Source organism: Protopterus annectens, chromosome 8.part0 (assembly GCF_019279795.1).
Source record: "Protopterus annectens isolate FY-2018-M chromosome 8.part0, PAN1.0, whole genome shotgun sequence".
Taxonomy (NCBI): domain Eukaryota; kingdom Metazoa; phylum Chordata; order Ceratodontiformes; family Protopteridae; genus Protopterus; species Protopterus annectens.
In genome coordinates this window covers 1,420,101,076-1,420,115,752 of record NC_056741.1, presented here as the reverse complement: position 1 = coordinate 1,420,115,752, position 14,677 = coordinate 1,420,101,076, and the positions used below count along the sequence as shown (strand labels likewise).

The window sequence follows — 14,677 nt, the reverse complement described above, 5'->3', positions numbered from 1 at the left end:
GTAAGAATCAAATGAGACCTTTGGCATATTCTGCAGCTTGATATTTTTCTTTACATTTATTACATATGTCAAGAGGTCATTTTTGATGGCTAGCTGTAATTTATTCTGATTTTATAGGTAGACATCTGTAGATCAAATGTTTAAATATTAATGTAAGAATTAAAACTTATCAGATGTATTATATCATAGCAAATGACAAAGATATAACATTTTAGAAAAGCACTAATGAAAAATTCAGTATTAACATAATTTTTAAACATTTTTTTGCTTGTAAGTGTGCAAGTTTATTTAACAGTTTAGGCATAAGTGGGCAATAAGTGGTGTTTAACAACATTCAAAAGTACACGCGCACATACACTAAGTGTAGGAAAACATATGCTCATAAATTAGCAGAATCTGGAATTAAATATTACAAGAAGATTACGCTTTTCTAACAACATGAATGATAATGTTCTGTGAATAAAAATTATTCAACTCAGTGACAAACATTTTGCCTTTGTGTGGGTTGAAACATTTCTGACAAATATTTGGGGGTATTGCTCCATTTAATGCTCCACTCAATTTTATTGTTTATATAGTAATTTAATGTCAATACAATGCAAGTTTTACTCAGATGTTGTGGTGTGTTCTTGTTATTCTAAAAATGCACAAAAGCTTAACTGCATTCCTTCGATCAAACCTTTCAAAATAAAGCATGTCTAGCTTTCAAAAAAACTGATGTAAAACTGAATGCAAAAATATATTCCTGATTATGTCTGCAACATAATCTACTTAAAACTGACCCTTTTCTAAAGAATTAAAAAAACACGGATATGTTTAAATGGAGAGGTCCATTCTACTGAATTCCATTTTCATCTGTAACCTAGAAGACTAGAAGTGTTCAGTACCACCCTCAGCCATGAGGTATACAAGAAGGGAGGCCATGAGACTCAGAACAAATATTCAGATCTGCTGTCTAGATAAATTATTCTTAATTAAATATTGAAAAGTTTAGTCTAAAGTATCTTACATACATGAAAGCTTTTTTACAGGCAGACACATAAAATGATATTCATACTCTATGCGATTTCTGCTTATGTGAGAACTGATGCCTAAAAATAAAGTATGACAGAAGAAAAAAAAAAACATTGCAGTGTCCCCTTATTGATTTAAAACCATATTTTATAATATATGTTGGAAAATGAGTACACATTTGTTTACATTTCTTGTTAATCAGTAATTAGTCATTTTGTACATGCCATACATTATGTTCCAATATTTATTTCTGATGCATGGTTATAAGATGCACAATATTTTATGATTAACATACCACATAGGAGCATATTCATTGTTTGGGTACTGACTACAGTATAGAAAGCTCATCAAAGAAATTATTCAAAAAGGAATGTTATTTATAAGGCTGATTTCAATAAAATCAGTATATATATATATATATATATATATATATATATATATATATATATATATATATATATATATATATTGCAGTGATACTTGTTATGGCTTTGAACTCTTAGTTGTGATAGTTAAAGTCCTTCTTTTCGAGGGCAACTGCTCTTGCATGATATTTTTTAAACAGTATCACTCCAAGGATAATGATTCCAACAGCAAGCAAGGCTGCAATAATCAAACCAGCTATTAATCCTGATAGTGTCCCATGCACTTCCTTTATTGCCTCTTGGTAATCTAAAAAAAGAAAAAAAGAAGTAAGACAAAGGAAGTAAATATATTGTGTCTTAAAAAAGAAAACTAAGCTTAATAGCAATTTATTTCACAATGTAGTTAAACATTTAAAAACATGTTAGAGAGTTATGAAAAGAAAACAGTATGGCGCATTATTTAGAATACACTCTTTGCAATTACTGTCTCATATTTTGTGAGATCCTCTGTTTAGCTTCTGAGAAAATGCTTACTTACTGGCACTTGTCTAATAGCAGGCTATGAAACTTTTGCTGACAGATATTAATACATATTGTAAGATAACAACAGCAGAAGTAAAAAGTATTATATCTGCAGTACATAATGAACTTATGGATAGTTTGGCATGCAGATACATTACAAAAGAGTTATATGAATATTTTCTCATTGAGACACCTGTCATCCCTATTTTCAAAGGATATCCCAAGGTACATAAATCAATCGTTGATCCACCTTATAGACCGATAGTATTGGGCAATGGTTGGTTGACTGAACCTATTTCCATTTATTTGTAAAAAACATTACATCCCCTGTTACTTAACATACAGACCGTATTATTAGACACAAAGAACTTTTTGACATCATTGTATAGAGATATAGAGATGCAACCATTTGAACAAACTGTGATTTTTGTTACCCTAGACGTTTGTTCTCTATTCACTTGCATACCCAATGATATTGGGATAGAATATATGAAAGAATTTCTGAGTCAACATAGTAGTTTCAATAGGAATGATTTCAATACACAATGTATGTTGATGGAGTTAGTTCTGTCAAATAACATCTTTATGCATGATGGAGTCATTTACCATCAACGGGCTGGAGTAGCTATGGGTATCCCTGTGTGCCAACACTTATGCTAACATAGTGATGGCACATTGGGAAGAAACCTTGGCACACACAAATGAACAGCGTGTTAGATATGTATCAAGTTATTATTGTTTTGTGGATGATATTTTTTTCATATGGAGAGGTTTAGAATCCGATCTTATAGAGTATATAGAATATATACAGGGAACTGCATCTTTCCTAAAATTTACTCTACATAAATCAACCAATGAGAAAGATTTTTTTAGATGTTAAACTTATGTTGGTTGATAAGCGATTGATAACTATGCCCTTTAAGTAAGAAGAAATACAAGAAAAATAGTTTGCTTGAAAAAAGTAGTATGCACCCTCAACACATTTTTAAGAATATATTAAGAAGATAAAACTTTACGGATATCCAGGCTAACCAATGATGACACTATCTATTCTAAACAAGAACAAGAGATACAGGCTTTATTTTCACAAAGAGGATATAGTATAGGGTTATATCAAGAAACCATTGAGACTCTTAGAGGACAAAGGCAGGGAACTGGACAACCATATTTTTCACATGGATCTGCCCAAAGAAAAAAAAAACAAGAGTAATTTTGATCACAATAAATGCAGGGTATGTGTTCCCTACACCTCAGATAATAAAGCAATCATGGACATCCTGTATAGGAATTGGCATATTTTGACTATCAATGAGAAGGTGAAGGATGTGGTAGGTGACAAACCAACAGTTACATATAAGAATATGCGATCACTTAAGAGACACTTATGTGATAAAACAGGAACACCAATGAAAGATGTTAGGCAGAGTAGAACAGGCACATATAGTTACAATCTGTGTAATTATTGTAGCTATATACATGCAAACCCAGTTGTTGTCCATCCTGAGACATTAAGAGAATTTAAGTTTTCTTGTTTTTCCAATTGTAGTTCAAGTAATGTTTATTTGGCCCGTTGCACACAATGCCCCAAATTTTATGTAGGTAAAACAAATCCACAGCTAAAAGATAAAATCAGGGAGCACTTTTACTATACACGACTAGAAGCTACAAGAAGTGCACTAGCCAAGCATACCATACAGGCAGGAAAGAAACACATGTTTCAGTTTACTGTGATGCAGGTTATACATTCAGATACAAGGATGAGAGACATTAAGAAAACCACTGAAAAAACTGAACAAAAATGGATCATACGGCTGAATGCCGATAAAAGTTTTTGGTTAAATGATTCCAACAGTTTGAAACCTTTTCTTAAAGATAGGAAGTTGAAACATTAATTATTTGTTGAATATTTTCATATCATATGTATACATTATTATATATTTTTTGTGCATTCAGTATTTATGTTTTAATATAGATTATATATTTATAATAGCATGAGTAAGATATGCATACATAATAAGTGTTTTTACAGTTTGTTTATATAGTCATTTTAAGATGCTTTTAGCTTTATGTATTCAGTTTTTTACTTAGGTTGTAAGTGAAGGGTGTGGATACTAATTGATGGAAGTGGTTGCTAAGACAATTGATTTAATAACTACTAGAACCTGTAGTAGGTCTTTACTTTAGATAGAGGATTAATGTGGGTGATGTTATGACAGTCTTAGGAAGCATGGTGGATCCATGTGAAAGCGCTTACTGACCTACTTAGTGTTTTCCTTCTCTGTGCATTTTTTGTCAACATTAAAGTTTTATCTAGCTGAAGCCGTGCTGCTGTATTCATGGATTTTTATTTGGATTTTTATGGACTGACATGAAGAGGCTTTATTCCTGACAGTGACATTTTTCTCCTATTTGCAGTTATAGTTAATATAATATTTAATTGGATGACAACTGGTTGTTGGATTATGTTGGAATATGTGTGAGAGAATAGTAATACTTGCATTCATGAAATAAGATTCCTATAGTTAGTTTAGCATATTAATGAAAGATAGGGCAATAAGAGGCATTTCTAGGATCGTATATTAATATGCAGCAGTGGGTGTGATAGAATAATAAGCGGGAGGATTAGGGTAAGTGCAGTACTGTGGAAAAGCTAAGGAGGTATAGTTATTTAGGTGGATGTAAAATTTGTTTCTTTTATAGTGTACATGTGGGTGGATTAGGTTAAGTGTAGGTTAATAGTTTTATAGAGGAGTTCAGGTTATAGAGGGTTGAGAGGGGGTGCAGAAGCATTGCCACAAGGTGAAGAGATGATAGCATAGAGACCTTGTGAAGAAGGAAGCATTGCTAATTGTGCTGATAGATGATGGGAGTGAGTTTCAGAGTTTGGATATAGTGTAGGAGTAAAGTATCTGACCAACTGGAAGTTTTTTTTTTTTTTTCTATCTGTAAAAGAAATTGTTTTTTTTTTTTTTTGGATCTGAGAGATCTATTTGGTTGGTACAGAGTTAGCACTGGGAAGAGGGCTAGGTAACTTGATGTCTTATAGATGATTTTATGTGCTGTACTTAGTTGTAAGTATGTGAGGTAATGTGGAAGTTCAAGCCAGTTCAGTGAGTGGAGAGAGTAACAGTGATGGGAGGAGTATTTTGCATTGGTTGCAAACTTGGCAATTTTATTGTAACAAGTCTCAATTTTTGTTTTCAGAGAGGGCTGAATGTTGGTAAGGAGGGGAGCACTATAGAGGTGGGAAGGTAAGAGAAATGTTAAAGCAAGGGTTTGTTTAGAAGAATGGTTTAGAAAATGTTTATGCCTGTAGAGGCTGCCCAGTTTTTGTAGGATCTTTTGACATTATTGTGGATGTACAAGTCAAAAGTTAGGGTTTAATCTACGGTGATCCCTAAAATGTTTGAGTGGAAGGCTACTTCTATGACAGCATTATTTTGAGAGTAAGTGGTTAATTTAGACTTGTTTAAGAGAGTAGTTTATTGGGGTGAACAGTAAAAGCTTGATTTTGTTGGAGTTAAGGGCAAGATGGTTGTTAGCCATCCCGGTTTCAGTGGATGAGAAGGCATCTTGGATAAGTGATTTAAGTTCAGATGTGAAATTGGCAGTGCAAATAATTGTTGAGTCATCTGCATAGTGTATTACTGACCCATTGATAAGAGAACAGTAGAAGTTATTAATGAATATGCTGAAAAGAAGGGATCATAGTATGGAGCCTTGGGATACACCTGTAGATGTATTTAGAGAAGGTGAGCAGGTGTTGCACCATTTGTTGAATTGTTGTCTATTTATAAGGTAGCTAGTGAACCAATATAATGGGGGGGGGTGACACCAAGGTTATTCAGTTTAGTGGGAAGTAGAGAATGGGAAACTGTATTGAATGCCTTGGAGAGGTCAAGGAGGAGTGTGGATACAAGTTTACTAGAGTTTTGAGCTTGATTTGCTGTTTCCATGAAGGATATAAGGGTTGTTGTAGTTCTATGGCTGGGCCAAAAACTATGTTAGGTAGGTGAGAGAAGTTGGTTTAGGAATAGGTAGTTTAAAAGTTGGGAGTGTAGACATTTTTCAAGGATTTTCGATATTGGGGGGAGTATGGTTATTAGACGGAAATTGAAAGTGTCAGTATTGTTGCCCCCTTTATGTAATGGGAAACTGTATGCTTTTTTTCCAAACAGTAGGTACATAGGACTCTTGGATAGACTGGCTAAGAAGTATGCTGATTGGGTAAGAAATAGCTTTGGCTTCAATCTGAAGATATTTTGGAGGAAAGTTATCAGAGGCATTTTTCCCTGGCTCAAGCTTGAGGAGATATATTGTTACAGTAGAGGTGATATAGGGGAGAAGGTAAAACCGGGTGTAGAAGAGCTTTGAGCGGATTGTTCAGAATGGGATCATCTGGTACTAGTGGCAGTTCTGGCGAAATGTTTTTGTAAGGTTGGTTATAGTGTCAATGAAATATGTGTTGAAGAGGGCTGCTATCTTGCTATTTGTAAAATGTGATAATGCCATACTGTACTGTAGTTAGCTGGAAACACTGTATGCAATGAGACTGGGAAATAAAAGTCTTAATTCATCGTGAATAGGTGTCAGTCTCTCCCTTATGGACCAAGTCTTGTGCATTTGTCACAATGAATTTTCCAAACACTGTAGTTCATTTAATAAGGTTTTATTAGATGATTGCAATATCTGAATACTGTCTTTATTAACAGTACTAATAATTCAAATTGCTGCATATCATTCTAATTGTCCTGAACAATGTAAACTGACATAGTCTCTAGATGACCTGTTTTCTGTACTCAGGCTCAAGTGTTTGACATCTTCTCTGAAGTAACACGTCAAATGGACTTACTAATCTTAACTGCCTTGCTGTCCTGAACACAGTATATTATATTGCTTCAGTCCAGAAAATTATTTACTTTTTTTTAACCTTGGTCTCAGGCTTTGTCTTGTATATGCAAAGAACATTCTGTAAGGTTTTATATTTTCATTGAAAAAAGAACATAATAAGAACTGTCTGCAATCTTCTCTTGAGAAACTGTTATTTCAGCAAAGTTAACATTCAGTGGAATATACTTTGTTTCTGCTTTTCTAAAATGTATGCATAAATGAAAGACCATTTCATAGACAGCAAGGTAATTTTCCTTTCTGCTTAACTGTCTTTTATGCATAAATGAAACACAATTTATTTTACCCTTTAGCCTGTCTAATGTCTAATAACTATTTTAAAATGGAAATACCTAATCAGTTGCCCCTGAAGTCCCTGACAAAAGTCTACTGGGACCGACTTCTGTAGTTACTTTACATTTATATTGCTAATTACTATATTTAGCTTTATGCTACCTGATTTATAATCTGAAAAAAAAAATATGGTAAACCTGCAATTTTAATTGTGACCACTAGGTGTTACTTGAGCATTATGCCCTGTTTGGATTGAAGTCTTTTAACTTTATGATATGAACAAATGTGCAATTTTAATTTTGACCACTAGGTGTCACTTGAGCATTTATGGCCTGTTTGGATTGAAGTCTCTCAACTTTATTTTTCATAGATTAGTACTAGGCTAACTCATCTTGCGAGCCATTTTTTAAGCCTAGCCAATTATCCTTTGTAAGACTCAAACCCTGCACCTTGTGTTTGTAAGACAAACATCTTAACCATTAGGCCACCCTCCCAGCCATTATGATTTGATTTTTAACCCCCTTTTTCTGGAGAAAGAGGTCTTGCAAAATTTATTTGTATTCTTTACCATGCTTTTTCTGAAACTGACACTCTCTGTAACTGAGTTTTTTTTTTAAAGGTATACCTTATGATAGGCCAAATTTTCTGAAAACCTACATAACCTAGTAGCTGATGGTTGCACTTTATTAGCTGCTTACAACCTTACTGCTTACAACCTTGTTCCCAGAACTGGAGTGGCAACTTTGCACTGTACCCTTTTATCAGCATTCCCCTGCATGTCTTGGATTTTTGCCAGATTTGCCTTAACCATTGAGCCTACTTGGCTCACCTATACCTTTTACCTTACGTTTCCTTTACTGGATTGGATATAGAGGAATCCCCTCCTTGGCAGTTTTTCTGCCACATATTGTATAGCCTATCAAGCATGATGCCTATTTTCTGAAGATTAATTGAAATCTGCACTAAAAAGATAACTTTATAAGTGGTCTTGAAGCATAATTACCAAATTTTGTGTTAATTTGTGTCTATACATTTTATTTAATGCTACATACTTTTTTAACATTTATGAATATTTATGAGCTATAATAGTTTATTAAAACCTATACTTTCTGTATTTTAAGTCTATACCTTTACATTCTCTGTTAGTGTCCTTAATTTCTGATTAATGTAAAGTGCACTACAATCTGTAAACATGCACTGTAATCTGTAAATTACTTAACAAATTAAGCCTGCCTTGTTATGCCTTGAGTGCATTGAATAACTATCACTACCTATTATTTAAATAATGACTGTAAAAATAATTATGTTACTTTACCCTTAACTAATGACTGAATAATGTAATTACAAATAAGTCTGTCACTTTACCATTAACTAATAACTGAATAATGTGAAGTATTTTGAGATTTGACTAAAATATACAATGCCTTGACTATCACTATTACTACCTATTATTTAAATAATAAGCCTGTAACAAAAAAATCATGTTACTTTACCCTTAACTAATGACTGAATAATGTAATAAGTTTGTTGCAAATAAGTCTGTCACTTTACCCTTGACTAATGACTGAATAATGTGAAGTATTTTACGATTTGCCTAAAATGTACTACACTGAACACATAACTGAATATGAATGTTATATTCTGAAACTTGACTGATATTTACATTATCATCTGAACATTTAAAAATAGCTGTGTATATTCTGGAAACTAACTAAACCAAAAGTTTTTGATTGTATTTAGTATCAGGTCCTTAAACATACATTTTTCTCCATGAAATAAACATTTGCTGCTAATAAGCTGCTGCAAGTCTATAGACAGACTGATTTTTTTCCATTAAATTTTAACACAACACTTAATTTTGACATAATGTAATTTTTCAAAATGGTACTGTCACACTGGGGATGTAACAAGAATTATTCTGTTATTTTCTATCCTGGCTGATTGGCTTCATTTAAAAATCCAATCTCCAAAGGCTTGCTACTGACTGCAATTACCTTTGACCTGTTAAACCATGATAGCATGAAAACTGTACTTGAATATTCTGCAGATGTCTGTTTGTAACTGAAACTGAAATCCCTGTATCAAGTAACATTGTGTCACAATTTTTTATGAGTAATGAAATGTATGGTCTGCTGCCCTTTTTAACCTGGAATAAAGTCAACTACACCAACTGATTTGGTGCTGAAGTATCATAACCTTTATACATATTTTGAAAATCTGGTATGTCACTGGCAACATTAACCTGAGCTACAGCATACTTTTGATTATTCTTTGGGCTTGAACTTTGTACATCACTTACATTATTTGCCCAGTCATTAGCCACAGTGGGCTGCCTTGTATTTGAAAAGCTAACAATATTTAAATCAGTAACCTGTTTAGCTTTATTGGAAACTGGAACTAAGAACACGCTTGTGTTTTCATGTCCAGTATTTTACATTTGTCTCATGACCCTTAGATTTTAATATACTGTTCAGTGAGTGAAACTCTGCCCACTGTCTCACCCTAACCATTTTTTTAGCTGACATCATTTAATTTTTATTAGTACTGAATGCTGTAAGAATATGCTATTACTGTTTACATTTTTTTGGATAAATAGTAAACTGTAATGCATTAAATGGATAGCACTGTCTTTAATTCAGCTCGCTAGGCTAGCTGTAATCTAATCTGATATGCTTGGAAAACTGCCATCTCTGTATGAAACATATACAGTCCCAAACTGATTACATAATGTACTCTTTTATACATAGGATCTGAATTTTTAACTGTGCTGTCACTTTTACAATGTAGCATTGACTTTAAATTTTATATTCTGTAAACTAGCAAACATCATCTTGTCTCTGTCTATATTACAATATTGTTTATGCATTGCAACACTTTAATACAAAGCTCTTAAACAAACAATAATACAAAAATTATTTGCCAAACTGTAACTGCAAACCCTTTATTCTGCTAATTAATTTGACTGTTAGTTCTGATATACCTTACAAGATATAGAGGCATATGGTTACTCTTTTTTTCTAACTGACCACACCCAATATGTCTTTCTGAGTACTTCAGCTGTGTCAGCTGAACTGGAATTTATTTTATCTTTAATCCATAAAACTGCATGTTTCTGTCATAACCATTTCTTTAAAATCTGTTCATGTGCACATATATCTTTACTGGTCTAAACCAATATATACAGACCTATTGCACTTTGAATTGGTAGCTGCCACAATCTTTGACTTTTTAAATTCCGACAAGTCATTTGTATTTTTTTATGTGCAACTGAAATTGGTTTGTCTGTAAATAATGAAATAACCTTAAACCATGACAGAGTAATGCTCTGATCTTTACAGCTAGCTATTGAATGTATTTTTTACTTAGTACTGAACTCTGTTCTTCAGTTACAAAATCTGCACTTTGATTCCTTTTATCTCTCTTTAGTGCAATGTGAACTTGAAACATTGCTTGCATGTTATGTATGTAGACTGTGTTCACATTTGTAATACTTCAACATACTTCTATATTATGTATTGTATGTATTATATTCTGAACTTTTGTACGTGAAACTATACAACTGAAATTATTATGTTGAATTGCATGTGCTGAAGCATATACGTTTAAACTGGAGACCATACTTTCTGTCATTAAACTTTTTGCGTTTAGACATATTTAACATTTTTGAACTAATAACCTTTAAAAACATTTTTAAACTTAAACCAAAAGTTTACTGACATTTTACCTGTTGCAGTATTATTTAACATGTTTACATGCAAAAAAAAACTTTAAGTAATTTAAACTTTATGGCTTGGAAGAAATGTGAGCCATCATCTGTAGCTTATTAACCTTTTTTCTTGCTTCTTGACTTTATGACATCACTCTAGAAACATGAAAGTCTGTGGTGATAATGTCTTTTATGTTCTGAAGGAACACTGCTTTGATAATACTATTCTGCATTTGTGTGAGGCTTTTCTGAAGTAAACACTGCTGCTGTGCAATTTAATGCTGTCTTAATGAGAAACTGTCATGCCGTAATTTTCAGCTTATTCTGTATAGAGTTTACAGCTCTATTTATGGAAAAAACACTGGTATGTTGCTGAAAATTCTGTTATGAAACAGTTGCTGTCACTTTAAACTGTTAAAGAAAACTTTGAAGTTATTGCCATAAAACTCTACTTGAAAAGTTGCAGCTGTTTTTGTTGAAGTCTGAACAAAACACGAAGTGCTGCACATAAATGTAAGAGTGTTATTTATAGTCTGTAGAACACATGAAGTTGAACAAAACACTGTTATTCTGTAGAGTTTGGTAGAACACACGTAGTGTAACCAAGTCTGGAAATGCATGATGCCTTTCACTGAAATGGTAGTGTGTTCTCCTGAGTGCTGGTGTAGTATTTCTGCTGTATAGAGTTACTGTGAACTTTAGAAAATATACAGTGCTGGAAACTGGATTTGAAAGGGTTACAGCTGCTTGCTGGATTGAGAGAAGTATATATCTCTCCCCAGACAGCAGGTCACATTAGGCGCCATCATAAAATTTGATAATTCTGTACTGTACCATAGTTAGCTGGAAATTGTATGCAATGAGACTGAAAAATGAAAGTCTTAATTCGTCCTGAATAGGTGTTAGTGTCTCCCTTATGGACCAAGTCTTGTGCATTTTTCAGAATGAATTTTCCAAACACTGCAGTTCATTTAATAAGGTGTTATTAGATGTTTACAATATCTGAATAATGTCTTCATTAACAGTACTGCTAAACAATTCAAATTGCTGCACATCATTCTGATTGTCCTGAACAATGTCAACTGACATAGTCTCTAGATTACCTGTTTTCTGTACTCAGGCTATAGTATTTGTCATCTTCTCTGAAGTAACAGGTTGACTGAATGTATTAACCTTAACTGCCTTGCTATTCTGAACACAGCATATTATATTGCTTCAGTCCAGTACATTATTTATGTTTTTTAACCTTGTTCTTAGGCTTTGTCTTGTATGTGCAAAGAACATTCTGTAAGGTTTTATCTTTCCCTTGAGAAAAGAATATAACAAGAACTGTCTGCAATCTTCACTTGAGAAACTGTTATTTCAGCAAGGTTAACATTCAGTGGAAGATTCTTTGTTTCTGCTTTTCTAAAATGTATGCATACATGAAACACCATTTCCTAGCCAGTAAGGTCATTTTCCTTTCTGCTTAACTGTCTTTTATGCATAAATGAAACACAATTTATTTTACCCTTTAGCCTGTCAAATGTCTAATAACTATTTTTAAAATGGAAATCCCTAATTTAACTTTATCTCAATTGGTGATTTTTATGGATTTGGACAGGGGTTATTCTTGGTACCGGGGCTTTTAAGAGAAGACATAGAGTGCCAGAATTTGGGGGGGGGGTGTTTGTAATTGTTTTGGAGGCTAATGTACTGTTTTTTTTTTGTCATTAATAATTAGGCATTCTGTTTGGTTATGAAGTTGCCTGTATTGTAACAGGTCTCATTGTTTTTTTGTTTCTTTTGCCATTTTTTCCATATTTTATCCATGAATTCATGAGCAGCTTTGTGTTTTTAGAGAGTCAAATGGCATGATTTATTTTTACTCTCTTTTGCTGTAAACAGTCTGTTTAGAATAGAGAGGAATGTTGAGTTAAAGAACTCAACATTTCATCAAGTGGATGACACTTCATCAAGTGGAAGACATTCTAGTCTTTTCCAACTGATGATGCTCAGAGTTTTACAAAAGTTAGCAGAGTCGAATTTGCTTAGAGTTTGTATTGGTGTTGAGTGGGCATAGGAGACATCTTACTTATTATATAGGCAGGTAAGTGGTCACTAAAATTACAGGGTAAGGTGCCTGCTGAAGAGATTTTGTTAGGCTAAGAGACAAGAATCCAGTCGAGTATGGAGCCACAGTCTTTATTTTTGCTGAGCCTAATTATGCTATTGATAAGTTGTATAAAACTGAAGGATGGAAAGATAAGGTTGGATTGGCCAGTTTATGTTCACATCACTGAGAATAATTTTTCAATGTTTATGTTATTTGAAGTCCAGCCAAGGATTTCTTCTAATATTTGGGTGTTATTGTCTTTTTATGCAAAGCTTTTTACAATTGTTCATTTTTAGGAATGCAACTATGATTTTGATAGTAGAGAATTGTGAGGTGACCCCAAAGTAGTGGACAATGGTAAAGATATTTGGGAATAAGAGTGTGACACCTCCCCCTCTTTTGCAGGGTCTATCAGCTTTTATACAGGAATAACCCGGTGGGAGGAATTCTGACTCTTTTATGTAAGGTTTTAACCAGGTTTCTGCTGCAGCAATTATGTCAGGTTTATTATTTTATTTAAATTGTGTCAGTCAATGTCTGCTTTCCCTTAGCTTAATGATATAAAGTCTTAGTTATATATTATTAATCCAATAAATCTTAGAACTAGCCTTAATAACATGACAAATTATTCAAGTAAACAGTGTGTTAAAGTTAAAAAAGACAATAATCAGTTCTGAAGGTTGAAAGTTTAAAATAATAGACTGATAGACTTAAAAGACTTACACATTGCAACTTTATACCAAAATGAGAATCTTTCCACTTTACCATTATGAACATTTTCTATTTAAACTTAGAGTTTGACTAGTCCTGAAATTCTTGTCCATGGATGCCTGCCTGGGAGGTTTTACGTTTGGAATGGCTAATGGGAAGACAGGGAGGAAGTGATGTAAGGTTAAAATATGTCAGGTGCAGAGAGTGTAGTAGTATTTATAATTTTGACAGGAATAGAGCTGTTCATCTGGAAATTAATAAACTGGTCACATTGCAGTTTTGGCATAGTTCTTGTGTCTGGGAGATTTATGGACAATAAATACTTCACCTACTTGTAAAAGTTAAGAAAATGTAAGAATTTTATACTTAGCTGTATTCTAGGTTATCTGACAGTACAACAGTCAGCACCTTCAAACCAGCTTTTTCAACTGTCTGCTTCCCTGAGCGTTACAAAATCCACACACATTAGCTTCAGATTAATATGGATTCTATCTCTCAGCATGTTTCTAGGGTATCTAAGACCTTATTGTGTTATAATAACACAGTAGCAATGAGTCTATACTAACTACAAGACTGTCATTGCAGAAGGGATGGCCCATTTTAAATATCACTTTATTTGCTCAGCATAATGTTTTTAATATTATTAAGTTTATTTGGATTCAAACAGGTTTTTAGAGGTTCCATCCTGGGATGTAACTATCTTTGCTAAACATGATAAACCAATTGGTTCTATGTAAAAAAATTCACATGCTCACTCATAAAGTGAAAGATTTGAAAACTGTTTTATTAAAGCAAAACAAATACAGTCACTTCAGTCTAAATATAAGACCTTATCCTATGAAAATTATCATCTGCAGCATAAAAAATCCAATTATATCTGGAAAATCAAAGTATTTTCCCAGCAGCATAAAATAAGTGAATGAGAAGTGTGTTGCAGTAATTTTAACATAAATATATTCCAGAACACTAGGATATTTACAATCCCTGTTAGTCTCTGCTACCAGGCAACCTTCAGAGTAGAATATATAAAAACTAACATAGTTTACCATCTGGTCTCTTAAACTAAAGGTATTACTAGGGCTG

General features: G+C 33.2%; 1 protein-coding gene across 1 annotated transcript in view; it reads right to left on the bottom strand.

Moving 5' to 3' along the window:
* Window positions 1-544: 544 nt before the first annotated feature.
* LOC122809481 (zona pellucida-like domain-containing protein 1) overlaps window positions 545-14,677 on the bottom strand; it is a 105,425-nt gene continuing 91,292 nt past the window's right edge. The window contains exon 11 of the mRNA XM_044081027.1: window positions 545-1,686. Coding sequence (XP_043936962.1) covers window positions 1,514-1,686 — 173 coding nt within the window. The 3' untranslated portion in view covers window positions 545-1,513. The remainder of the gene's footprint in view (window positions 1,687-14,677) is intronic.